General features: G+C 41.4%; 1 protein-coding gene and 1 long non-coding RNA gene across 2 annotated transcripts in view; one reads left to right on the top strand and one right to left on the bottom strand.

The window, feature by feature from the left end:
- Nucleotides 1–3,603, bottom strand: part of LOC139171319 (uncharacterized) — a 73,954-nt gene extending 70,351 nt beyond the window's left edge. The window contains exon 1 of the long non-coding RNA XR_011559732.1: nucleotides 3,379–3,603. This is a non-coding gene — a long non-coding RNA (uncharacterized lncRNA). The remainder of the gene's footprint in view (nucleotides 1–3,378) is intronic.
- Nucleotides 3,604–3,843: 240 nt separating this feature from the next.
- Nucleotides 3,844–23,532, top strand: IRS4 (insulin receptor substrate 4). The gene is made up of 2 exons (XM_070759425.1): nucleotides 3,844–7,799; nucleotides 20,569–23,532. Exons 1-2 carry the CDS (start codon nucleotides 4,244–4,246, stop codon nucleotides 20,571–20,573), a joined length of 3,561 nt encoding a protein of 1,186 aa, XP_070615526.1. The 5' UTR covers nucleotides 3,844–4,243; the 3' UTR covers nucleotides 20,574–23,532.
- The last annotated feature ends 3,722 nt before the right edge of the window (nucleotides 23,533–27,254 follow it).

The raw sequence follows: 27,254 nt of genomic DNA, 5'->3' as shown, positions 1-27,254 counted from the left end.
TAATTCCCAATCAGGGAGTCCAAAGCCACCACCGATCCTACTATCTTGTAATAATTGAAGTTTAATTCCGGGTTACTTCCCTCCCTTAGTGAATTTGATTATTGTATTGTTTAATTCACCCCAAAAATTTGGCCTAATTTTATGGGGATTGTTGAGAATAGATATAGCCATCTTGCTATTTTCTTAGAGATCTTGAATTTCTCCTTTTTAAAATTTATTGTCAAAAAACAATCTCAGATTAGATGGAGAATTGTTTGCAATGAGTACATATCTTTCTCTGTGATAATGTGTTAGAAAATAAAAAGGGGATTTAGTATTTGTTAATGTTTCTCAAATCTTGAATATGGGATCGTTTAATAAAAGCAAAAATTCAAAAAAGACTGAAAATATTGCTTCTTTGCTTGCTTAACTACCCTACTTGGGAAGGCCTCCCAGTGTAGCTGCTTTTCAAGGGGCCTTTCAATGGATTTTGGTCACACTGGTGAAATGCATGGTGTTACTGCCTCCATGTCCTATAAGTTAGTAACCCAGTGGGAAACTGGAGATAGGGCAGGTGGGTCTTGGGTTAAATCTAGATAAAATCTTGAAATCTCACTGATAACATTTTCCATCAGCTCAAATGAAATGAAAATGATTGTCAGGAGGTGAATACAAAACAATTGCACCATCTCTAAAGAGGAAGCATTCTCTTTGGCACAATTCAGTGTCTTCCCTACAATGGTCTCAGCACTACAATGGCATTTCTTTTGGTCGTGTGTGGTGGGGTTAGGAAGGAGAGGGAGGGGGGAGGGGGGGAGGAAGGGAGGAAGGAAGGAAGGAAGGAAAGCCAGAAAGCAAGAAAAAAGTAGGAGGGAGGGAAGGAGGAAGCCTGCCGTTCCTGGAATATGGAATAAGAGAAGGGAAAATACTTCTCAACTTTTCTCATCAAAATATAAACTATAGCAGAGAAAATGAACAATGAAAATATAGTGAGTAAAATCATCCAACAAAATTTCCCAAAAGGTATATTTTCCACAAGCAGAAAAATATAATGTAACAAATATGTAAAACAGATATAAAGAAACAGCAATAGGTAGTTAATAGAAGAAATCTCTATTTCACTAATGGATCATTGAGTGTATATTCCTGGTGAAACAAATAGTATCATCTCCTGTAAACAAAACTAATCTCAGGTCAGGCATATAGTGAGGAATATCTCAAATATTACAAAAATGTGATTAATCTTCACTTTTCCGATAATACATAGCCTTGAGTTCCTTTCAATTAGATGCCCAAGTTTTAACATTACTGTCTTTCATCAGAAGAGAATTAATTGGATACTTGCATTCCTCTGATGCTTTACATAATCTATCAAAATTCAACAAGTTTGTTTTTGCAATGTTCTGTCCCTAACTGCTAGTAGCCATGTGCGTTTTAACCAATTGTATTTTCATTATTTGCTCCTCTTTGCTGTGTCACCCAGTTTATGCTCATATTCAAGGGAATACTCATCTGTGTATTTGGTTTTTTCCAGATTACATCTTATAAAAATTTGGTCCACAATTTATACTTTGACTTTAATCATTCATATTGTTCTTTTTCAGGTATAAGAGATTGCAGCTTTGGTGGTCAAAATATATCTGCAGGGAAACACTAAGCACCCCTTGTTTACCAGCAGTTTATGTCTCCGATTATTTCAGTTTTTAAAGAGAAACTTTTAAAATAAATCATCAAAATCAGAAACAAAAGCACTGCAACTTTCCCAAGTATAATGACCTCAGTTTACTAGAGTTCAGTGCAATGGTTCAACTTTCCATTGTACTTACATCTCCAATTTAACATTATGCAAATTCTTAAGAGGAACATAAAGGGGGCTTGCATAACTGCACCAGCATGCCTGCCATCCCGGTCTTACTGTCCTCATTTATCTGTATTTACTTCCTTTATTCACGCTTATGTTAAATACCTATATTTGTTATGTTGTTCTTTTGACAAACAAAAAAGTGGAAATTTCATCTAGGAGGGCTTAACAGCACAACAAATTTAATTTGATTTATATGTGCACAATCCCATAGGACTAGGGCAGCTGAGTTGAGCAGGGAGGTTTCCGACCACCCTAGAGACCTTCCTTATAATTTGTTTTGCATCAACATGCTAAGGTTTGACCATGGCAGGCTCCTGGCAATGTCTTCCAGGCCTGGAATCTCCAAAGGTTTGCCCATCCAAGGTCTGACTAGGGATAACCTAAGCTTAGCTTCCAAGGCACAGCCACCGCCTTTGATCTGGCCATGTTGGCCTGAAGGCTGGCTCCACTCCTGAGTCCTCTACAATCATTCCCCCCCCTTTATGTGTGGGGTATGTGTATGTACGTGTATGTGTTTGTGTACACCTAGTCCATTCCTTTGCAAAGAATACACCTGCATGTGTTGAGTCCCACTCCATTTTTCTGTAGTGTTTGTGTGCCCTGGTTTGGTGAGTCCCAGTCCACATTTGTCCTCTGCAAACCCTGTTTATGTGCTATACTATACTGTTTTACAAAAAAATAAATGAATGTCAAAGCCCACATTCTGCTGCAGGGGCGGGGAGTGTAGAGACGTCAAATCTGTGGGCCCCATTTGCTTGTTGGACCAGTCCTCTCAAACAGGGCCCCTCTGAGGTGCAGCTCCTCAGTCCACGGCCCATCAGGAATCCTCTCTGCCCAAGAACCGCCTTCTAGACCCGTTTCTAGGACAGCCTTCAGAACCAGGATGCATTTGCCCTGGGCTAGAGGTGGAGCTCTTTGCCTCACAATCCAGTTGTGGGTTCGATCCTAGGTACAGGCAGATGCTGGGCAGGGGGCTGGACTAGATGACCTGCAAGGTCCCTTCCGACTCTTGTTTGATGAATTTCCATAACGCTTGTAATCCGGGGCCAGGAGCAGGGCAACTCCCCAGCCGCCCCCAATTCCCGCCTTTTATTTCAGGATTAACAGAGGAGGGTAATTGAGAAGCGCGTCTCTAGCCCCCCCGCAGAGACCCGTGTTGGCGCCTTTCACACGTTCCTGCTTCCCTTCTCCCCTCGCCACCGCGGGAGGCGTGGCTTAGGCGTGACCGCAGGGCACGTGGTCGAAAGCCCCGCCCCGTCCCCTCGGGCTTCCCAGCAGAGGCGACGGTTGATTTTGCGCCCCTCCCGCCGCCGCCGCCGCCTCCAACGGTCGCCCGCGCGCCGACGGGTTGTTTACTTCGCCGGCGGCTCCACCCACTCCTCCTCCCCCCGTCCCTCGCGTCCGGCGATTGGCCCTCGCCGCACCCAATCCCGGCCCTCGAGGCAGGCGCGGGGAGGAGGCGAAGTGCGTGTGTGAGGCGCCCTTCCTTGAAGAAAAAAAAGTTGTAAAAGGGGGGGGGGAGAAAAACATCCTACCCTTCTCCGACAAAATGCCTTCCTTGCCCTGCTTGATTGGCTGGCCGCGAGGGAATCGTGCCCCCCGATTGGTTGGCCGAGCTGCAGCTCAATCTGCAGCGGCCGGCCTCTGTGTATTTGTATTTTCTTTTTCTCAGTCACTCATCTTACACGCACGCACGAAGCTGCTCCGGCCTCCGCCTGGCGTCTGTTCCACTGTGTGAGAGGATGATTGGATAGCGCCCAAACCCCTCCTCCCGTGCCTCTTGTCTCTCAAAAAACCCATACACACCTCGACGACGTTCCACTCCCCGGTCCCTAACTATTAATAATTCCCGCCGTTCATTGGGTTGAACGGCTGCCCGTCATTCTCAAAGAGGCGTAAGAACCCACCCGCCAGCCAAGGGCGGGGTGGCTGACGATTGGAGCCATGGAGAAAAATCCGCCGACTCCTATTGGTTACCGCCCCGCCCGCTTCTCCAGGCTCGGCCGCGGAGTGTCCCCGCGCCGCCCCGTCCCGCCCCTGGGCGGGCCCAAGCGCGGCCTCGCCTCGCCTCCCCACTTTTTCCTCCCCGCCCGCGCGGGAGGGGTTGTGGGTCACGTGATGTTTTCGCCGTGGTGCCGCCGAGCCTGCTCGCTGGTGTGAGGAGAGAAGCGGGAGAGTCGGAGGGAGCCCGGCGCGTCCGACCCGCCGGTGGCGAAAGCGGGGAAGCCGCCGGCTGGTCCTTTGCCTCGCAGGCCGGGAGCCCACCGGCTGGGCCGACGCCGAAGGTCCCGCGGGCACACACATGTCCGGCCGGGCCTGGGCGACGCTTCTCTTGTGAGGGCGGCTGCTCCCCTCGTCCGCCTGGCGTAGCGATCTGGAACCTGCCCTGGCCCCCCTAAGATGGCGAGCGCGGTGATGCTGGGCCCCGGCGGGGAAGGCGGCTGCATGGCGCTGGAAGGCAAAGGCGAGTCGGGAGGCAGCGCGGCCGGAGGTGCAGCCGCGGGAGGCGGCAGCGGCTCCTCCAGCGGGGCGTCCAGGCTGGCGGCGCCTGAGGAGAACCAGGAGCCGGCCGAGAGCGCTCCCTGCCTGCCCCCTGCTCAGCCCCCCCATCACCTCATGCTCCTGCTGAGGAAATCGCCCAGCAGCTCCCTCTGCCTCGTCCAGGAAGAAGATGCCTTGTTGCCCGGGGACCCAGCCAGCCTGGGGCGAGCGGGAGCCCCTGCCACCCCCCTAGGCCGGAGTGGACCTCCAGCCCCCTCTGCCCGGGGCTCTGCCCTGACGCCCCCGGCCAGCATCACCTGGGGAGAGGATGTGAGGAAGTGTGGTTACCTGAGGAAGCAGAAGCATGGGCACAAGCGGTACTTTGTGTTGCGGGCGGAGAGTCACCTTGGTCCGGCACGACTGGAATACTACGACAGCGAGAAGAAGTTCAAGAGTAGTTTGAGAGCGGCGGCAGCGGCTGGAGGAAATGTGGCCCTTTGCTGCCCATCTCCCAAAAGGGTGATTCCTCTCTACCAGTGTTTCACTGTCAGCCGGAGGGCAGATGCCAAGCATAAACACATCATTGCCCTGTACACCAAGGATGAGTACTTTGCCATGGTGGCTGAGAACGAGCCTGAGCAAGAAGGGTGGTACCAGGCCATCAGTGAGCTCATGAGCCAAAGCAAGAGGGGGTTCTTGGAGCAGGAGGACCAGGCTGATCAGCAGCTGGACGACGACGACGAGCATTATGGAGCTGCCCTCCGCCCAGGGACTGTGTTCAAAGAAGTTTGGCAAGTCAACGTGAAGCCTAAGGGTTTGGGGCAAACCAAGAATTTGACGGGGGTTTACCGGTTATGCCTTTCCAGCAAGGCCATTCACCTGGTCAAGCTGAATACTGAAGTACCTTCTGTCCACTTACAACTAATGAACATTCGGCGATGTGGGCACTCGGAAAACTTTTTTTTCATTGAAGTGGGCAGGTCAGCCTCCATTGGGCCAGGTGAGCTATGGATGCAAGTAGATGATTCAGTGGTTGCCCAGAACATGCATGAAACTTTTCTAGAGACCATGAAAGCTCTGAAAGCCTTTTCTGAGTTCAGACCTCGCAGCAAGAGCCAGTCTTCTGGTGGTGGCAGCAGTACCAATCCTATTTCTTTCATAACTACTAGGAGGCATCTTGGTAATTTACCACCTAGTCAGACTGGCCTACAAAGAAGGTCCCGAACTGAAAGTGTTACAGGGGGGACTCCTCCCATTACCAAAACCAGTAGTGCTTATCGCTTCAGAACTTCTAGCGAAGGGGAGGGGACAATGACCAGACCATTTAGATCAGTTACTGGAAGCCTGATTCATTTGAATACTGCAAGGATGAATTTGGGCCGCCAAGAAGGGAGTGGACGATATGTTAGAGCAGCATTTAGCTCTTCTTATCATACCAGGTCTGCCTCTCTACCAGTTTCTCATTTTCCTTCTACTACTAGTCCTATCAGTGTTTCTTCAGGAAGTGGGCATGGATCAATTACCGATAACTTTGTGAGGCCTTCCAGTTCATCTGTCTGTGGGTCCCCAAGCGATGGAGGTTTCATTTCCTCAGATGAATATGGTTCTAGCCCTGGAGACTTTAGGTACTTTCGTGTGAGAAGTAACACGCCAGATTCCTTGGGCAATACTCCACCAATCAGAGAAGAAAATTGTTTAAATGAATACATGTCCATGAACAAACAGCAAATGGATAATAATTCAAGAGATGATTACCGGGAGGCTGACAAATGCTTTAGAAAAAGAACATACTCGTTAACTAAGCCTGCTTCAGTACCAGGGCAACAGAAAACAATCCAAACTGCTTTAGATGAAGATTCCTCAGGAAGTCATGGACGTCTGTCTTGTTCTGAATCACCAAGATTCAAAAATAACCCTGAAGCTGATTATGAGGAGTCAATTCTTGATTCTGTATGTAATCAAAGCAAGAATAAAGCCAGAGATGATGGGTACATGCCAATGATGCCAGGAGTTGCATCTTCTCTGGCAAGCAACAGTGACTACTTGCCCATGACTCCTAAAAGCATGTCTGTTCCAAAACAGATTAACAGTTCCTGGTTGTCACTTCAGGCTGACTCTAAAGGCTACATGATGATGTTTCCCCGAGCTGTCTCTTCACCTATACGCAATCCTTTAGCTGAGTTTAATTCTAAATCTGGTCATGAGAAGTCAACAAATAATGAGTATATGGATATGTCTCCTGGAAATTCTGCTGCTCCAAAGCAACCCTGTGATCCAGATGATATACATGCCAACATCGATTCCAAAAGTTTTGGCCCATATTTCTCTCTGCCACGAAGCTTTAAGGCTCTAACCGGGGAACATGATGAATATGTTCCAATGTCATCACCTGGAAAGTTATTGTATGTTGGATCTGAAAATGGGAAAAGCATCAGCAATGAAGTTCTGTCTAATGGCCTTTCCAGATCACCCCATCTGAAAAGTTCAGAAGAAGGCCTTGCACAGAATAGGGTTATTAGGCCTACGAGACTTCCACTCAGTACTAGAGGTAGTAACACCATACCAAGAATGTACGATCGCACAATTCCACTTGAGCCATCTAGCCCTGGTGAATATATAAATATAGATTTTGGTGAAAAAGCAAGTAACACACCATATTCTTTATCTGCAGAAGGATCTCCATCATCTCTTGGTTCCAGTAGTGACCATAGGCAGTCGCCACTTTCTGACTACATGAGTGTTGATTTGGATATCCAGTCCCCCAAAGCTGCTAAAGAACTATCTAACTCTTTGACAGACATTTCAATTTATGCAAATTCGAGTATCCCTAGAAACCTGCCTGATGCTGATTATGCCAGACTTTCATTTGGTACGGCTTGTGTTAGCACAGCATGTGGTAGGATTGATGACTACACCGAGATGACCTTCAACATGGCAGCCACACCACCTGGACCATTTGCCACTGAAAGCAAAAATGGATTAAAGATTGACAGTCCTCCCTCTATAGTTAATCGATTGTGCATTGTTGACCAATATGCCAGTCACAGGGACTTCCCTGTCTCTAATCCTGATCCTCCTGTAGTACCTAAAGTCATTCGCGCTGACCCACAAGGAAGGAGGAGGCACAGTTCTGAGACCTTTTCTTCTGCAGCCACTATTACCCCTTCTTCCTCTTTCTTTACTGAGAGTAGTAAAAGGCACAGCTCGGCCTCTTTTGACAACGTGTGGTTGAAACCTGAGGAGCATATTTCAGATGGCCATGAAAGCAAGATGTCCAGAGATACTTCAACTGGATTTCAGAATGGCTTAAATTATATAGCTCTGAATTTACGGGAGAATTCACTAAACTGTGAGGAGAGCCCTAATACACCAAATTGCCACCTCCCAAATGGTACTCTAAATCTGGAAAGCGGAGTGTATGTAAGCATAGATTTCAGCAGATCAGACAGTTTGAAGTGCAACTCCGCAAGGAAAGGTTTGTAATTTTGGCAGACACCTGCTATAATACTTAATGCATGTAAAGTTTCAGTGTATTATTTATAAAATAAGATCTGTGTATCTTAATTAACCCTTTTCATTTCCCAAACCTTTTCCTTGGGTGGCACCCCTATATAAAGCACTATTCCCTAAACCAGAGGTCTTCAAAATTGGCAACTTTAAAACTTGTAGACTTCAACTGCCAGAATTCTCCAACCAGCAATGGTTGGCTGGAGAATTCTGGGAGTTGAAGTCCACAAGTCTTAAAGTTGCCAAGTTTGGGAGCCCCTGCCCTGAACAGCCCTTCTTTGCTAGACTGCAACACCTACCACCCTCAACCAAATGTTGTGGGTGTTCAGTGGCAGTCAAGGACAGACTGAAAAATTCTGAGCAAAAACAACAACATAGACCAAAGTGTTAAATCATTACCACTAAATGTAATTCTTCGACATGGTATTCTTTTTGTTAAATTATCCTTATTATACTTGGTAATACAGTAATCAGATTTAAAATATTTGGCATAAAGCATAAAACCATGCTTGAACTTGTAATTCCCAAGTTTGGGTCAAAAGTTTTACATCGTTCAGTATAATAGCAAAAAAGCAATAGCTCTCTACACATATCTGAAATATCTGAACATTTATTTTAAATCCTAATGTTTCAGGTGCCTAACATTTATTTTCTAATTCATAGTTTTAGAGATCCCTTGAAAAACAATCACATTTTCTCGGAACTTGGGGAAGAAATGCTCCAATTTCAGTAGTTTCCCTGTTTGTTTGTTTTCCCCCTGTGGCAGGTCATGTTTAACAGGCTGTAGGCCAAAGTAAGATTTGTGGCATCATTTGTTTTTATTGTTTTATAAAACTATAGTTTAAAGTTAAAAGTATTACAGGGAATTAAATTGGATTCTCTTCCCCCAAAGATTTCTGGGAATAGTAGTTTTTGGAAGAGAAAAAAAATAGAACACACCTCAGTGTATTCTGTTACATGATTCTAATTACTGTTTTAAGGTCACTTAGCAACTGCCGGTAATGATTATTTGCATGCATTTTTTGTACATAGTATTTAAAAATACCAGAATGACAACCGAGTAATACATTACAGTACTATTATTTTTTTAACAAGAACTCTTTGACTCACTTTGACTCACTGTACAGACATTATAAAAGTGTCTTGGAATTCATAATTTTGAACCATGTGTTCTTTGTACACTTTATATTTTGGGGGCAGTTTCTAAAATTGAGTCCCGTGTTTGAGCTCCTGTCCTCTGTACCTTTACAGTACTAGCTGAGAGTTGGGAAGAGGGATGAAGTGGTAGTTCTGTGCTTCCTGAAGTCCAGGTTGGGAAAGTGCTTTAATAGCCTATGGAAAAGATTACATAAAAGATGAGTCAATCTGTAAGCAGGGCATTGGGATTTAGAAAAATATGCAGCTTGCCTTGGTGTTCTTTTCTCTTGTTTTGACTTTGGCTAGATTCAAAGCGTTTAAGTATTCTCCCTAAGGGATTGAATTTCAGTCCTGCCTGGAATGTCATCTTTTTGTAAATTAAGTGCATTCAGCTTCATTAGAATAAAAACTAGTGAGACTTTGTGCTGCTTTGGAACTGCTTTTAAGAAAAGCGCAGTTTATGTCTGCAAAGTATAATTGTACCTACCAGTATACGTATACATATCTGTATCTGACTGTAGCAATTTAAAACTACAGATTAAATTTTTAGCATGTTACTTACTATCTTATTGATACCTCGTTTGAAAACTTAAGAGAATGATTTTCTTTTGCCTGTGCTTATTTATATATTATTCTGTCCAGAGATTTGTTTGTTTGTTTGTTTGTTTGTTTGTTTGTTTATCTATCTATTTATTCGATTTTTATGCCGCCCTTCTCCTTAGACTCAGGGCGGCTTACAACATGTTAGCAATAGCACTTTTTTAACAGAGCCAGCATTATTGCCTCCACAATCCGGGTCCTCATTTTACCCACCTTGGAAGGATGGAAGGCTTGGTTACTGTTAAATATGAAAGATGAAAAATTTGGGAGTGATAACAGTTGCTTAGTTTGGTATATTTTAAGATCCTGACTTGTTTTCTTATTGAAAAGCCTTTTGTGCACATGCAATGAGAGTTAGTGTGTTGTAGGCAGTTGCTACAATCCAGCCCAGAATTATTAGCACTTAAGCTTATTGACCTAGTGCTCCTTATTTTCCATTTCTCCCATGATTAATCACCATATTTGAATAAAGCCCATTCCCTGTGGTTAAAAAATTTGCTTTCCTACTTGGAAGGAGTTGGGAGCCTTTTGGGTCCTACAAAAGTAGAGTTTTCAAGTATTTTTCCTTAATAATTGTACCAAGTGGAACAATGAAATATAATAATATTAAAGACGGTAGCTTATGTCTGTCTTGTTCAGAGGTCTTCAAACCTGGCAACTTTAAGACTTGGATGGAGAATTCTGGAAGTTGAAGTCCACAAGTCTAAAAGTTGCCAAGTTTGGGGACCCCTGGTCTTGTTACTATGTTCTGGTCCAACCACCCTTCATTCTAGCATACTGTAGGAACCCAGCTTTTGTTGTGTGAACTTTCAAACAAGAATAAAATGAATAAACAATGACTAAATTAACTATGACTTACATGCTGTGAATACAGCCTTTTTCATTTCATCTGTGAGCAAAGAAAGCATGAACATCATTACATGCTTATTCAATCTTCCTTAGGCTACTTCAAGGCTGTGTCTGGGACGTGTTTGTCTCTAGATGTTGTCTTATTAACAATCTAATATCAGAGGTGTTTTCAGTATTCCGGGATTAAGAGCTAATCATAAAGGTGCATCTTATGTTTGTGATACAGGCTGAATTGCTCATTTACTTTAAGCATCTTCACTCAGATTTTGTAACATTGCTTACACTTAAAATGCAACAAATTTCCCAGAAGTATGAATTATGGTGAAGGGAATCTGATTCTTTTATTCCAAGGCATCATGCGTTTTACTTACAGTAGATGGGAGGTCTGAATACAAACATTTCTGCTTAAACCTGTAAAGCAAAAGATGAGTTTAACTTGTTGAATACACCAATTTTTCTCATCATGTTTCACATCTTAACATATGCATCTTTTGCTTAAAAATATTATTCTTTAATATAATATTGCGTATTGTTTCTGTAAACAGAACATGAAAGGGTTTGTTCTTAAAGGATTATATATTAATTAACACAAAAACTTAATAAACTCTGAAAAGTTTTGTTCTGAGAAGCAAGACTGCTCTGCAAGAAATTGTGTGGCACTGAAGTTCCCCCTTTTCCTGGGATCCAAGCAAAATATTACTAGCAGTTATTCTATTACTATGCCCCTCCTCCATGCTTTTTATGAATAGGAAGAGTTGATTCCTCTTGCCAAACAACTAGAACTAGGGAAGCAGAACATTATATTGTGATAAATTGAAGGCGACATCTTGTGAACAGGAGTAAACATTAGACTGAAGTGAATTGTAACAAAACACCAGTCATTTCTTCTCACAGAAAAGTTAATTCAGGCTGTGGCAGTTTGTAGCAAAGGAGTGGAAACAGGAGTATCCAATTCAGCTGTACTGTACTGTTTATTCTCCCAAGATTTTTTTTAAAGCTTCTTTTGGCAAGTGGTTTTAGAAAGAAATGTCAAGCAAAAAGTTAAGAACCTTTCCCCAATCTTTCATTTCTTCTTCCAGAATGCTCCCCCGACAAACTGGTTTGCTTTAACACAAGTAGCGCCTTGAGTTTACTACATTGTCAGAGCTAAAATGACCTGGTTTTAGTCATAGTATAACTTTTTTTAAACAAATTAATAACTCTTTTAATTGTATTGGCTTAAACAATTGGAACATCCCCCTCCCCCTCAAAATAATTAAAATCTGATCAAAAGTCTTAAAATGGAACTAATTTGTACAAAAGAAAACATTTATATGGATTTTGTTACATTTCAAAATGAATAAAAAAGCATTGAAAATTTTTGGGAGAAAGAATACTGGCTAATAATTCTAGTAATACACTTTTCAGATGTTTTATAACATTGGAGTTCCAAATTCTGGCACAATTATTTACTTATGATACACATCTGAATTTGGTAAATTTGTGTGTAATCTAAAGTACAAGGAAAGCCATTTCACATACAGGTAGTTCTCAACTTATGATCACAATTGAGACCCAAATTTCTGTTGCTAAGTGAGATATTTGTTAAGCGAGTTTTGCCCCATTTTACAACATTTCTTGCCATGGTTATTGAGTGAATCACTGCAGTTGCTAAATTAGTAACAGTTGTTAAATGAATCTAGCTACACCGTTTGTCAGAAGGTCGCTAAGCGTAACCCCAGGACATTGCAACCATCATAAATACAAGCCAGTTGTCAATTCTCTGAATTTTGGGTCATAAATGTGAAAAATGGTCATAAGTCAGTGCCGTTGTAACTTTTGAGTTATCACTAAAAAAACTTGTAAGTTGAGGGCCACCTGTAGAAGAAACTCACTATTGGAGGGCAATTTAGATTGTATTGAGAATGACAGAACAAAACAAGTATTATTGACACTAGTTACCTTGCTTGTAAAAATTACATTGATTGTAATCATGAAAAGTAATCTCTTCTACTCTTGACATTGTCCTGTTTATTTGACCTAAGAAAACTCCATTCCAACGTACCACCTGTGATAGAAATATTAGCATAGTATTTCACAGCCTCTACTCATATAGCATGCTAAATCTGTAGTTGGTTACAGAGCTGCACCTGCCATCTACTCCCTTCAGATATTTACCTGAGGATATGTGTGTCATGCAGACTTACCCAGGAAATTATGTATTACTAAAATAATTCAGTTTTTCTAATCATGATTTGTTTAACAAATCATGGTTTAATGTGGTCTGAAATATGTAGTCTGCTCTTACAGGCTCACTTTAGTAATACGATTTCTGCATTGTCAGTTCCTATCAGTTCCATACCCAAAGCATTAAAAAAAGACCTTTTAACATCAGAAGTGCAAATCATGGTTTAATTTTGTTTGCAGTTCTGTTTTTTTCATTTCAAATCATACAGTTGACTAAATGACAGATTGGAAAATACTTTGTTAAACTGAATGTATAAAAATAAGAATGCTTGCTTCCATGCATGCATGTTGTTCACTCCCAGTCTTCTAAACTTGAGAAGGTGACATATGGATATTTCACATCATGTGCCTAAAAGATGCAAAAAAATTATTTCACCTGCTAATTATTTTCCCCCAACCATTTTAGTTGGGGAAATAAAGCACAAAAAATGTTAAAGTAAAATTTTGGTTGAAAAGTTGCATGTATGGTACATTAAAAGGAAAAGTGTAATAGTTGAAAGCTTGCCTGTTTAAAATGTGTGCAAGACTGTCTTAACACACATACCAGAATCTGATCAAAGTTGGAAAATGCAATGGCATATACCTTTTGCTTTGAATTTACCAGTAAATGATTAGGGATTTTCCTATATAAGAATAGTAAACAAAAATATCTAAATTTTAAAGAAAATAAAATGTCCAAGCTTCACAATTGAAACTGCATTTTTGTACACTTCTTAAAGTAACTGGCACTTCAGTGCCAGCTATAAATGAACATGAATTGGAATTTAAGATTCTATCTGAAGATGACAAAAGACACTTAACAGATTTCTTTCTAAAACATTTTAGAAAGAGAGATCTGAATAATGAGAAAAGAAATCTGCATGAGAAAAAGTGAACTAAAAAGTGACACGTGGCTGCAGTGATGTTGGAATGATGTGTTCTCTTTCAAATAGTATTGTGTAGACATAAGTATCTTACTCTGAAGTACTGTATTGTTAACATAGCTCATGACCTTTGGAAAGCAAATGGGAAGAAAAAGCATAAAATTTAAGAGCTGGTAGATTATCCAATACTGGAATCTTAGCATGCATTACTTATTTATTAAGATTTAGGATCCAGGATCTGGTTTGTTCCCAAATGCATAATTTGCTCACATTTGGGACAAAATCCAGGTCTGGTTTTGAAGCTGAAAGTTTTTAAAAGATCGGGGGGGGGGGGGGGGGTTGAGATTAAAACATGGAGATTTTTGTTTACAGTACATAATACAAAAAGGGTTTGGTTAAAAGTGAGGAGATATCTTTTAAAAACTTCACAATCGTACTATGTGGAAAGGGTTGGGGGAGGAAGAAGAGAAGGAGGAGAAATCCTCACCACTGTTTGTCCTAAAATTATGACTCATCCATAAACTGTTTGTAGGATCCAGAGAGCTGCTTGCTGGGCCCACCCTGCAAATTGCTGTTTGTTTTTTTTAAAAAAACTTGGGTCATATGTAATTGTATTAAGCATCTGAAAGGCAGCCTAATGATTACCTTGGTACTGTACATGTCGAAACAGAAACCTATGGCTTTCTGGGGTGAATTAGCTAAATTTAAAGAAGGTAAAACATCAAATCATGCCACAACTATTGGAATAGCTGTCTTTCCCTCACTGGGCTGGGTGCCTCCATTGTTTTGTGATAAGAATTTTTCAGCAACTGAAACTAACTAAATGCTAAAAGAAACTTCACTCAGTTTTCTGCCTATTAGGCCATTGTTGAACGTACAAGAACTGTTTTAGAATGGAAGCAGTACTTCAAATAGATAAAATAGCTGTTTGCATGGGCTATCATCCTTACATCTGATATACAGATTTGGGTAGTGACACAATAAAATATCTACACACGCACACAGGATCTTACATTAATAAAATATTACAGGGGTCATCAAACTTGGCAACTTTAAGGCTTGTGGACTTCAACTGCAAAAATCCTGGGAATTGAAGTCCACAAGTCTTAAAGTTGCCAAGTTTGAAGACCTCTGAAATACAGTGATCCCTCGATTTTCGCGGGTTCAATCTTCGCGAAACGGCTATACCACGGTTTTTCAAAAAATATTAATTAAAAAATAGTCCGTGGGTTTTTTTCTATACCACGTTTTTTCCCACCCGATGACATCATATGTCATCACCAAACTTACGTCTGCCATTGCTGATTGGCCGAAATCTCGGCCAATCAGCTTTGCCATCGCAAAAAGTTTGCCCGACAATGCTGATGCACCGAAATCTCAGCCAATCAGCATTGTCATCGCAAAAACTTCGCCCGACAATGCTGATGGACAGAAATCTCTGCCAATCAGTGGTGTTATCCCAGCATGCTTTGGAACTTTTGCAACTTGTTAAAACTTGTTGGAAGATGGCTCCTAAACGTTGCACGCGGAGCGGAGGCGGCGACGCTAAAAAGAGCAGGAAGATGCTGACAATTAAGGAGAAAATTGAACTTTTGGACATGCTAAAAGAGGGAAGCTCTTATGCAGATGTTGGTCGGCATTATGGGATCAACGAATCGAGTGTGCGATACATTCGGAAAGACGAAAAGAAGATAAGGCAAACTTCTCTGATAACATTCAACAAGGCTGCAAAAAGAATGGTGATGCCTAGAAACAAACGCCTTATGAAAATGGAAGCTGCTTTGTCCATGTGGGTACAAGACTGCCGTAAAAAGAGCATTGCTTTGGATACCAACACCATACGGACAAAGGCACAGCAACTCTACACCCATCTTGCAAACAAAGAAGGAGGCGATGCAGATGAGGGAAAAGAACCATTTTCAAACACAGGTGAGGGCTGGGTTTTTTATTCTGTCATTATTTAAGTGCTTTTACCATACTGTATGCTTTCAATCAAGAGTCACTTCTCTCTCCCTTTCCTGTCATTCTCTGCAGATGAGGGAAAAGAAGGTGCTGGTGAAGGTGCTGATGACTCTGAAGACCCCTAGCCATCAACATCTACTGCTTCTTTGGCCCCATCCACATTCACAGCAAGCAAAGGGTGGTTCGATAAATTTCAACGGCGCTATGGCCTGAGGAGTGTGTCATTGCACAGAGAAGCTGCCTCAGCAGATACAGGTGCAGCCGAGCAGTATGTCCATGGCACGTTTAAAGACCTAATTGAAGAAGGGGCCTACCTTCCAGAACAGGTGTTCAACATAGACGAAACAGGCCTGTTCTGGAAGAGGATGCCTTCACAGACTTTCTTGATACAAGATGAAGCCAAAGCCCCTGGTTTTAAGGCCCAAAAAGATCGGGTAACTTTGATCATGTGTGGAAATGCAGCAGGCTTTTTGATGAAGCCAGGGCTAATTTATAAGTCACGAAATCCAAGAGCCCTCAAGAACAGAAATAAGAATGCATTGCCAGTGTACTGGATGCATAATCCTAAAGCATGGATTACAAAAGCCCTCACACGGGACTGGTTTCATCAATGCTTCATCCCACAGGTGAAGGATTATTTGGCTGGCAAAGGACTCAATTTCAAAGTGCTTCTCCTAATGGACAATGCTGGAGGCCATGATGACCTGGCACATGAACATGCTGGGGTACAAGTCGAATTCTTGCCACCAAACACCACATCGCTTATCCAGCCGATGGATCAAGGTGTTATCCGCGCATTTAAGGCACTGTACACGCGCAATTCCCTTGGAAGCCTCGTGGAAGCAATGGACGCTGATGAAAACTTCACATTGAAGGGCTACTGGCGTCAGTACACGATCGCATCGTGTCTGAAGAACATTCAGAATGCCTTAATGGATATGAAGTCACAGACAATGAATGCCTGCTGGAAGAAATTGTGGCCAGAAGTGGTGCATGATTACAAGGGATTTGCTCCCGAAGAAATTCAACATGCTGCAGTCCAGAAATCTGTGAAGCTGGCACAGGCACTGGGTGGAGAAGGCTTCATTGACATGACACCAGATGAAGTCAATGGTTTGCTTGATGAGCATGGCCTACCGCTGACAGACAAAGATCTGGAGGAGCTGACCAGGTCAGCAAGTGAAGAAGAGGAGGAAGAGGAAGCTGAACAAGCTGAGGAAGAAGAAGATGTTGGCCTAACGCTTGAGCGGCTTGCAGAACTGCACAGAGCTGCTGCACATCTCCAACACATGGTGGAACTTTGGGATCCCAACATGACTCGCTCTATACACTTTAAGGCCTCCCTTGACAACACCATTGCACCATACAGAGCCATGTTAGCCCAGAAAAAGAAACTGCGCCAACAACTGCCCATAACTATGTTTGTCACGAAAACCAAGAGGTCTGTCACACCATCACCTTCAGCGTCCATTGTAGAAGTGCCCGATGAAATGGTGATAAAAGAAGATCCCGAGTTATCCTATTTATGCTAATATTTTTTGCAAATAAACCCCCACCCCAAAAAATGTAAATAAATAATTATCATTTATAACTCAGGATGACTAAGTGTCTTATTCAATGTACAGGTAGAGGTACAGTAATGGGAAGGGGAAATGGTAATTAAGGGGATGGGAGATGGTAATTTATGGGTTAAAAGTGTTGGGACTGAGTGACATAGAAGAATGAATGAGTGAGTGAGTGAATGAATGAATATTGTACCTGTATGTAAATTCCCCCCCTCAACTGTGTGTGTGTGTGTTTGTGTGTGAACTCTTGAACCATTTTCAAACACAGGTGAGGGCTGGTTTTTTTTTATTCTGTCATTATTTAAGTGCTTTTACCATACTGTATGCTTTCAATCAAGAGTCACTTCTCTCTCTCTTTCCTGTCATTCTCTGCTTCAATCATTTTCTCATTTCTCTTTTTTCCTCCCCTTTTTTCTATCATTTCTCTCTCTCTCTCTCTCTACCTTCCACTCTCCCCCCTCTTGCTCTTTCTCTCTCCCTCTCTCCTTTCCATCTCGCTCTGTCTGTTGCTCTCTGTGAGAGCGCTCTCAGCCAAGGGACTACAAGAGGGGTGGGGCGGGCATTCTCAAAGCACTCAGAGCGGCTAGCGGCCAAATGAGGAGGCCGAGAAGCCGTAGCCGCCAGCGCTGCTGCAGGAGGACTCGTGCCCCAAGAAAGCCGGTGAGAGGGGCGAATCGGGCGGGCGGGGGGTAGCGGCGAGGAGGCCGGAGGCGCTGGGTGGGTGGCCGACATTAAAAACAATCTTTGCCAGCCTCCGCACTTTCGTCGCTCCCCGCCTCCAACTTCAAGCTCTTGCGCGGCCATGGAAAAAGGGTGCACATGCGCAGATGGTGTTTTTACTTCCGCACCGCTACTTCGCGGAAAATCGACTTTCGCGGGAGGTCTTGGAACGTAACCCCTGCGAAAATCGAGGGAACACTGTACTACAATTGTTGGTAGCCAATATGTGCACCTGTAAATGTTACTTTGATTTATGTCCCATCTTAATGTTTGTTTATTTATTTATTGGATTTGTATGCCGCCCCTCTCCGCAGACTCGGGCATTATGCACAATTATCTGAAATGGAAATGATTGAACATTTTAAAAGGACATGTTTTAGGAACAAATTAAGACTCCTTTTGTAGGGTATCAGTGATGGAGGCATCCCACTATTGCTTCTACCATGGAGACAAGTTTGATATTTTTCCTTTGCAAATCAGATTATCCTTTCTTATACTTCTCCCATGTTACAACCCCACCCCTGACGTGTGTGGTTTTTTATTTTTATTTTTGTTTACATGTAGAAAGTGATCTTTGGGAACGTTCAGATATTATCCTAATTTGCTAATAGAATTATTCAACAGGATATTTGTTAACATGTGGTTCAGTTCTTTGAGGTAAGAAAGAATGTGGGTACATAGAGAGCCTGTTGTTAGGGGAGGACCAAATCCACAGGGAGGAATTTTGGAATCACACTGAACTTGCCCAGTGGGATAGATGATTGGTTTAAATACATTTAGTAAATAGCTTTAGCATAAGTAAAGGTGAGAGCTACTGGTGTTTTGCAGTGGCTGGAAGAGCAATAATGGCTGGTGTAATTCTAAAAACTCAAAATTCTCACTTTTGTTCTGCTTTTGGAAGTAGAGTTGTTGATTGGGTTTCATTTTTCTCTTCTGTCCAGTAAATAATCTTTGGTGTGTGTATATGTGTGTTAATGTGGAAATTTAAAGTCTCAGGGCAGTTTAACTTCTTCATTTGCTATTACTTCATCTATTTTGTGGTCCCACCCGTTCCTCCTTGCAAGCAGATGATATTTTTTGTGAGATTATTTCAAGATGATGTGTTAATTTTGCGGGAAAATCTTGGGTATCAATAGAATTTTGATTTATAAGCTTGCTTGCTTTGCTACAAGGGATAGTTGGGACAAGCCTCTCTATCTTCAGTGGAGAGCCTAACCCTATTCCTGGGATTGTGCGGCAATTATGTAGCTATCCAAAATTGTACAGCATTTGGGAAACCATAGGCTTATGGACAGAGTTTGCTTGCTTGAGGGATGCCACGTTCCACCCAGGTGGTAGATTGCATGCTAAATCGTTGTGCAACAATTTGCTGGGGGAAAAATAGGCAAGTTTTTTTTCCTCTGTTGATGTTTTTTATCCTTTGTAATGTTGTGAAAAACTATCCAACTTCTAGAAAAGCTGCTGTGTGCAAACAGCTTACAGTGACCTCCATGTGCTTTGGTTTATTTTCAAAGTTTAAATCTGTTAAACTAATGGATCATTTGGTTTATCTCAGTGTGAATACTTTGAGACATCTGAATTTATTCTATGTTAAGTGGTGAGATGAAATAAGAAAAAAACCCTTTAGGGAATTCCTTTTCATGACATCATTCCTAGTTAATACCAAATTACAATAAGTGTGTTTGTTGTTCCTTTATTGCTGTGTCAAAAATATTGTTACACCTATAATGTACTACCAAGGAAGGGATCATAGAATAATGCCTTTTGTGGAGCAGAACTTTATATATGTAGAAAACCTATCATCTGTTGCTTCATGCTTTGTGAATATTTACTTATCTAAAGAGAGAGAAACAGATTGACCACGGGCAGGTAAAAAGATAGTAGGAGCGGGAGTAACTTGATTTCCTGCTGGCTTCCCAATGACCTTGCTTATGTGAGCATCGAGAATCATAATGATATGAACATAGCTGACTGGTGGTGTTGCAGCAGCCGCAAGTTTACAAAATGAACTGACCTGAAGATTCTTGAAATTTTAATTCCATTGGAGCAAGGAGTCCTAGTTTTGGGGCACATCCTTTACGTTAGCACATTTGCAGTAATTCAGTTTAAAAAAACATTGTTCTATGGTGCACCATTTTGGCTAAATGAAGGATACAAACAGACAACATTGAGAATTTTAATAGTGGGACAGTGGTTAGAATGCAATACTGCAGGCTACTTCTGCAGCCTGCCGGCTGCCTGCAATTTGGCAGTTCAAATCTCACCAGGCTCAAGGTTGACTTCCATCTTTCCGAGGTGGGTAAAATGAGGACCCAGATTGTTGGGAGCAATATGCTGACTCTGTAAACTGCTTAGAGTGGGCTGTAAAGCAGTATATAAGTCTAAGTGCTATTGCTATCTATATTCTAAGATGTATGATAACATCCCAGTTAATTGGACATTATTCTAATAAAATAAATATCATGCCACAGAAGTACCCATATACTCTGTATTATCATCATTTACATACCTATGGGCTGTCTTAAAGGAAACAAATGCAGGGCATCTTCTATTAATCCTTGAACAGCTAAAACTGTACAGATTATGTGTGATAATTCAGAAAAATAAATTTGGCCAACTTGCATCGTAGCTTTGAAGAACAGGGTATGGACCGGCTTCAGTGGAATTTTTAATGGAGTTTCATAGCCGTAAACTGTCCTTGAAAGTACGTGAATATACCAATCAGAATTTTAGTTTGAATTCCTGTGGAAACAATGCGAAAGTCTCTTTCCCCTCCCATTTCAGTTGCACTAAAATATTTTTGTTCTTTTCCTAGACTGATGGCATTGCCATGGAAACCATTGTGAGAAGAGCAGGCTTTCCAGCTGGTATATCCATAATTGTGTGGTGCTTTTGGAAGCAGAGCCCATCTCCAGCCAACTCTGTTCACTTCCACCAGCACAGACGCGGACATGCATCATTGGAATGAGATTTCATTGAGGGTGGTTGAGTCTACAGTCGCGCTAATCCAAATGAACTTTTGTCATGGATGAGTTTAGATTAAAACAGTCCCCCCCCCCTTCTCTCCCCCCCCTCCTCGCTGGCTCTCCCAGCACCATCTGTGAGACGATACGAATGCTCGAGTAGCAAAACAATAACTTTCTGCACTACTTCTACATCTCTTGCAGCCGTTTTTTGTTTCAAGAAGTCGCAGTATTAGAGAAGCTTCCTATCATGGATTTGCTTTTCTTGTACTTGAAGTGATAATTGAAACAATTTATCATTGGCTTAGAATTATTATTATTATTATTGGCGATTATCAACCTATTTTGAGAGGATGGGAAACACATGTCAAGGCGATAATCCTAAACAAACTTATTTGTAACTCTCATTGAAATCAGTAGATCATAGTTTCAGAGCTAGAGGCCTGCAGATAGTCTTTTGGATGGAAAAATTCCAACACATACATGCACACAACACTCCCAGTTCCCCTTAAGTAAAACAATAGAGCCTGGGAGAATGCTGTTTCCATTGCCTGCCTGTTCTTGCATGCACCATAGAGATGCTCTTGTTTACCTTATTCCCTGCCTCCTCTAAGAGAAGCTACCACCTCTCTTCTCTCTCCCACCTTGGCAAAATAGTTCTCAATTGTTCCCCTATTGGCCCTTGGGAAAGTGACCGCTGATGGTAATTACAATTGCTGGAAAGCAGATGAACTAACTGCCAGTTGGTGGGTGGGAGCACCTAGCATGGTTCCTCTTTTTTTCTGCAAGAGAATGAGGCAAGCAGAGGTCACAGTCTGGTACAGTCTGGAGGAAGAGCCTGTGAATTTATTGGTACTTAAAGGCCAGCACACATAGAACAGGACTGTGAATGAACAGTCCTCTCTCATGCTGATTGATCCCCACTAGGTGATGGTGAGATTTCACAGCCACAAAGAGCAATTTGCTATAAACAAGAGAAGTGGTACTCTCTTTTTTTGTTTGTTTAATTTCACTTTATGGTACAATAAATTTATGAGTCCTATATCTTTTTTAAAAAAATAAATTTATGTCCTCTTAAATTTAAGAGTGTTCTGAGAATATCTGGAATGTAAAAAAATAGAACTGAAGAATTGGTTGTATCTTGATTATAGTTAAAGCATTTTCTTATGTCCTTGTATAGTTACTTCTATGACTTTTACATTTTGGATAAACGGGGAGTTGATTTTTTTATAAGCTGAAATGGGCAAAATTGCAGGCTCTGCAATTGTATATTACCCTTGCGTTACAATGTTAATGTGCTGTAGAGCTTTTATAGAGAGAATCCCTTAATCTTACACTTTGATAAAAGATCCCTTTTATTTGGAGCCATTCTTTTATTTTCCCCCTAAAGTAGCAACAATGTAACTAATACTTTATTATTAATAATATTATTATGGCTAATGTGGGGGAAAAGAAGACCTTTCTTACTAGGGGTGTTGCTTAAAATTGAAAATTCAAAATTGTAGCGAAAACTAGGTATAACCATCCTAGGCTTCTGTCCTTAGAGAACATGAGCCTAGTATCGATACATTGAGTGTGCATTAATAATTAGAAACACTGATATTTGAAGGAGTTGAAAGCAGGACATAGATCCTCAGGTGCCACATGGCTGATATTCCTTTACCTTGAATATTGTACAAATATGAAGTGCTGCCTCATGTTTTGACATCTGATATTTTGCAAAGCAAATTAGATCCTTTTCCGTTTTGATGTTCATCACCATGTACTGGAATTTTTTTTAGTTCAATTTAATGTGCTTGTCACCTTACGGTCAAGGGAACTTTTGCCAAATATAGCCGATACCGATGAATTTACATGGAGTGCTGTAATCAGAGAGAAAAAAATTGTTGCGGAGTTTAAAAGCACAGATGAGTTTTTGAATCTATTAAAGCAGGATTTTCAAGAGTAAAGTTCAGTTGCTGCTAACTTTAAAAGTATGACCACTTTTCTAGACCGCAGTGCTCTCTTGCCACATTCTTTTGGTTAGGATTCTGTAAATTGGCAATCCAATAGGCTAGCCCTCACTAAAGGAGCATCCTGACCAATTTGTTTAGTTTACCTATCCCAGATTCCTCAGTGATACCAGCAGGAATTCTGGGAGTCTGAACATCTCTGGAAGAGTGCAAATTTGGAAGAGGCTGCAGAAGGTACTTACTTCATCTTTTAGTTGAATAAATAAAATTGGGGTGACAGCTCAAAGAGATGAATTGTGAAAAAAGGTTGATGAAAGCCACATGCGCTACATATGAATTCCCGAGGCGGCCATAGAGCACTGATTTTACAAATGCTGAATCAATGGGTAACCTCACAACTACTGGTACAAAGATTAACAGGTACAGCATAATATGCAATCTTTCTTGTCTTAGTTTACAGCAACTAACTTATTCAGTATTGTGCTGGAGGACAAACATATTGCTCTCGTGTGGGCACCTTCCAGCCACTCGTTTGATGCTGCTGTAGAGTACAGAGAAACCAACAATGGAACAATGTTTGTCCTGTAAATTTTAATTTGATATTGGACAGTTGTCTGTACAAACTAAAAGCATATATGTTTGAAATTGTTCATTATATTTGCTATTTTTGCTTCACTGATCTGTTTAAAGGTTTGAGCTGATTTATCTGGCTGTGTCTTCCATTGTAAATATTGTTACATTGTTTTTCATGGTAAAATGCAGCACATTTGCAATTTTGGGAGACTAGCTTGAAGCTCTGTATAGTGTTTATATTTATCTGAATTGGCTTTCCATAGAGCTACTTGCAGTAAATGTGTTCATGTAGTGAGTGGTTGAGTGATTCTTTAAGAGTCCAGACTTAAAGAGTGACATGTACCCATGTTCAGTTCATGTTAAGAGTGGATTTAAATCTTTTAAATGCTGCACGTCTACGTCTTCAGCTAAACCCAACTGTGGGTTGTTTTGAATGCCCCAAGGATAGTATTTTTATTATTCATTTAAAACAGTAACAAGCACAAACCTAAATGTGATTTAAATGGAAATATGATTTAATGCACTTTAATGTATTCTGGTTTAACTCCTATATAGCTCATTTTTTCTTTAAAGCAAGGGTGTCTACCTTTGCCCATTTAAAGACCTGTGGACTTCAACTCCCAGAATTTCCCAGTCAGCATGTCTTGACTGGGAATTCTGGGGATCGAAGTCCAGAAGTCTTAAAAGTTTCCAATGCTGTAAAGGGAAAATGGAGAAAGCTTTTTTTAAAGCAAGGGGGCTCATTGTAAATCATTCATAGCCATTCACTTCACAGAAAATGCCTTTCCAGATGCCTAAAATAATATATGAGCCAGAGGTCATGAGTGGCTTGTGATCAATTATGAATTTCAGAAAATGACACTGTTGTCCAAAAATCCTCCCTTCCCAAGTTTCATTGTTCCAACAAGATCATCCCAGGCCTAGTCCCAGAACTGGTTCCAAAGAACATTGGAATTAAAATGGACACAAGGGGAACACTTATTTTGGGGTGTACTACCACTATTGAAATACCAATCAATAGGAGTTGTCTGATATCTGAAAATAGTATAAGAACTTTTCACACTTTTACTGGATGATTCAAGCTTTCTATATAGTTTTCATTGCTAGGACTATATATTTGATAGAGGCACAAACCTCACATCCCCAGAGAACTATAACAATTAGACTATCCTAATCATTGTTAATGTTCTTCAACTGCCTTCTCCAAGGTAGTTCTGGCTATGGCCAAATAGGAACAATGGTTTAACCAATTCGGGAGGTGCCAGCTTCTGAGAAAAACTGGCTTATGTATTCTCCTTTACCTCACAAGTTAGGACTGGAACAGGAGTAAAAAGTCTTGTGGAAAGAAGAATTGAAATCTGGAGACAATATTAACTATGTGCAATTTTGAAACAACCTTTGGCACCTTTTGGAATAATAGAACTCAGCCTTTGAAGAGATCCTTCTCTATCTGTCTTTCTGAAAATGTCTGCAGCTATTTGGATTCTTGACTTTACTGTATGTGTTGGGGTTGGGGGGGGGAGAGATACTTAGGTGTTACTGTGACACTCTCCTCAAGTCCCGTAATACTTCCTGGAGCTCTTGCAGACCTCCCCACCACCACCCCCAATGGCGTAATCACCGAGACAAACACAATTTCCCCTTTCCCTGTTCCTTTAGCTCTGCTGGACTAAACTTAGCAGGTTTAAGGATCTTTAAGAATCTCTAAGACCTTTGATGCTGGAAGATTGATCTGGATGTATTAAGTGCTCATCATGATACCTTGCCTTAATCTTGCCACAACGCTAAAGTTAACCCTGCAGATTTGAAAGCTGCAAACCAAACCAAACGTGTGCCTAACTTGGCTTGGCACATGGCTGAACCCAGATGAAGACAAACCTGATTTTTTTCTTCCTGGAATAAATTTAATTGACAAAAGAATATTTGTAGCCCAGGGTTGAAATGAAGGGTACTTGGTGTTTTCTGAGTTTGGTTGTTTTCTTGAAGAGATTTCATTACCCAAACTAGGTAACATCATCAAGAAAACAGCCAAGCTTAGAGAGCATCAAGGACTCTCCATATATTGTGAGATATTGTGGTTATGGGTGATTTTAACATGCCTGATGTTGACTGGAATATCCCCAGTGCCCTTACATGCAAAGGTAAGTATATAGTAGAGGCCTTTACAGGAGCAGCTCTGGCACAGCTGGTTAAGACACCAACTAGAGGGGACAATATTCTAGATTTCGTTTTTACGAATGGGAATTGGGTTTCAGAGGTCAAGGTGGGAGAAAATTTAGGTTGCAGTGACCATCTATGTTTGTGGTTTGATGTAAAAACTGATCGTGAGCAATCCTATACTGCAACCAAAGTATCGGATTTCAGAAAAACAAATTTTAATGCAATGGGGGAATATTTAAATAATGAATTAAAGGGGAGGGATAAAATGGCAGGAGCGAGCACCCAGTGGACTGTATTAAAAAAGGCCATCTTAAAAGCCACAGGATTGTATGTAAGGCAAATAACTAAAGGTAAAAGGAAGAAGAAACCACTATGGTTTAGCAATGATGTAAGGGCTATAGTCAATGAAAAAAAGGCTGCCTATAGGAGGTATAAAGAGTCTGGAAGTATAACTGATAGAGAGTGTATAAAATGAGACAGAAGGAGGCGAAGCAGATAATATATGCTGCTTAAGGCTCAAAAGAGGAAGAAATTGCCAAATCTGTAAAGAAGGGGGATAAACCCTTCTTCAGATATATTAGTGATAGGAAAAAGAAAAACTGCAGCATCACGAAGCTTAATACCGGGAATAATACATGCATTGATGGGAATAAGGAGATCGCTGACCATTTCAATAGCTACTTCTGTTCAGTTTTCTCAAAAGACACCTTACAAAATAATACTATCGAGGGATATAGCATTGCTTCCAGCTGTACGGATTCAGCTCCAGTAATCTTAGAAGCCGATGTCTTAGAAGAACTTGAACGATTAAAGATAAATAAGGCAATAGGTCCAGATGGCATCCACCCCAGAGTTCTTAAAGAACTCAGATCTGTCATTGCTACCCCCCTGACTGATTTGTTTAACCAATCCCTGTTAACAGGAGATGTTCCTGAGGATTGGAGAATGGCCAGTGTTGTGCCTATCCACAAGAAGGGCAGTAGAGAAGAAGCTGATAACTACAGGCCAGTTAGCTTGACATCAGTGGTAGTTAAAATGATGGAGACTACTCAAAAAGAAGATAAATCAGCACCTAAAAAACAATAACTTATTGGACCCAAATCAGCATGGCTTTACTGAAGGCAAATCATGTCAGACTAATCTCATTGATTTCTTTGACTATGTCACAAAGGTGTTGGATCAAGGTGGTGCCGTGGATATTGCCTAGCTGGACTTCAGCAAAGCCTTTGATACGGTTCCACATAAAGAGCTGATAGATAAATTAGTGAAGATTGGACTTAATCCCTGGATAGTTCAGTGGATTTCAAGCTGGCTGAAGCATAGACATCAGAGAGTTATTGTTAATGGCGAGTATTCTGAGCAGAGAAAGGTTACAAGCGGTGTGCCACAAGGGTCTGTTCTGGGTCCTATTCTTTTTAATATGTTTGTGAGTGACATAGGGGAAGGTTTGGTAGGGAAGGTTTGCCTATTTGCTGATGACTCTAAAGTGTGCAATAGGGTTGATATTCCTGGAGGGGTCTGTAATATGGTAAATGATTTAGCTTTACTAGATAAATGGTCAAAGCAATAGAAACTGCAGTTTAATGTTTCCAAATGTAAAATAATGCACTTGGGGAAAAGGAATCCTCAATCTGAGGATTCCTCATTGGCAGTTCTGTGTTAGCAAAAACTTCAGAAGAGAAGGATTTAGGGGTAGTGATTTCTGACAGTCTCAAAATGGGTGAGCAGTGTGGTCGGGCAGTAGGAAAAGCAAGTAGGATGCTCGGCTGCATAGCTAGAGGTATAACAAGCAGGAAGAGGGAGATTGTGATCCCCTTATATAGAGCGCTGGTGAGACCACATTTGGAATACTG

This window comes from Erythrolamprus reginae, chromosome 8, assembly GCF_031021105.1.
Source record: "Erythrolamprus reginae isolate rEryReg1 chromosome 8, rEryReg1.hap1, whole genome shotgun sequence".
NCBI lineage: Eukaryota > Metazoa > Chordata > Lepidosauria > Squamata > Dipsadidae > Erythrolamprus > Erythrolamprus reginae.
The sequence above is the reverse complement of the archived record's forward strand: the minus strand, read 5'-3'. Positions and strand labels throughout refer to the sequence as shown.

What these genes read in the sequence shown, in the direction of transcription:
- IRS4 (XM_070759425.1), top strand. Translation starts at nt 4,244, where the DNA reads ATGGCGAGCGCGGTGATGCTGGGCCCCGGCGGGGAAGGCGGCTGCATG.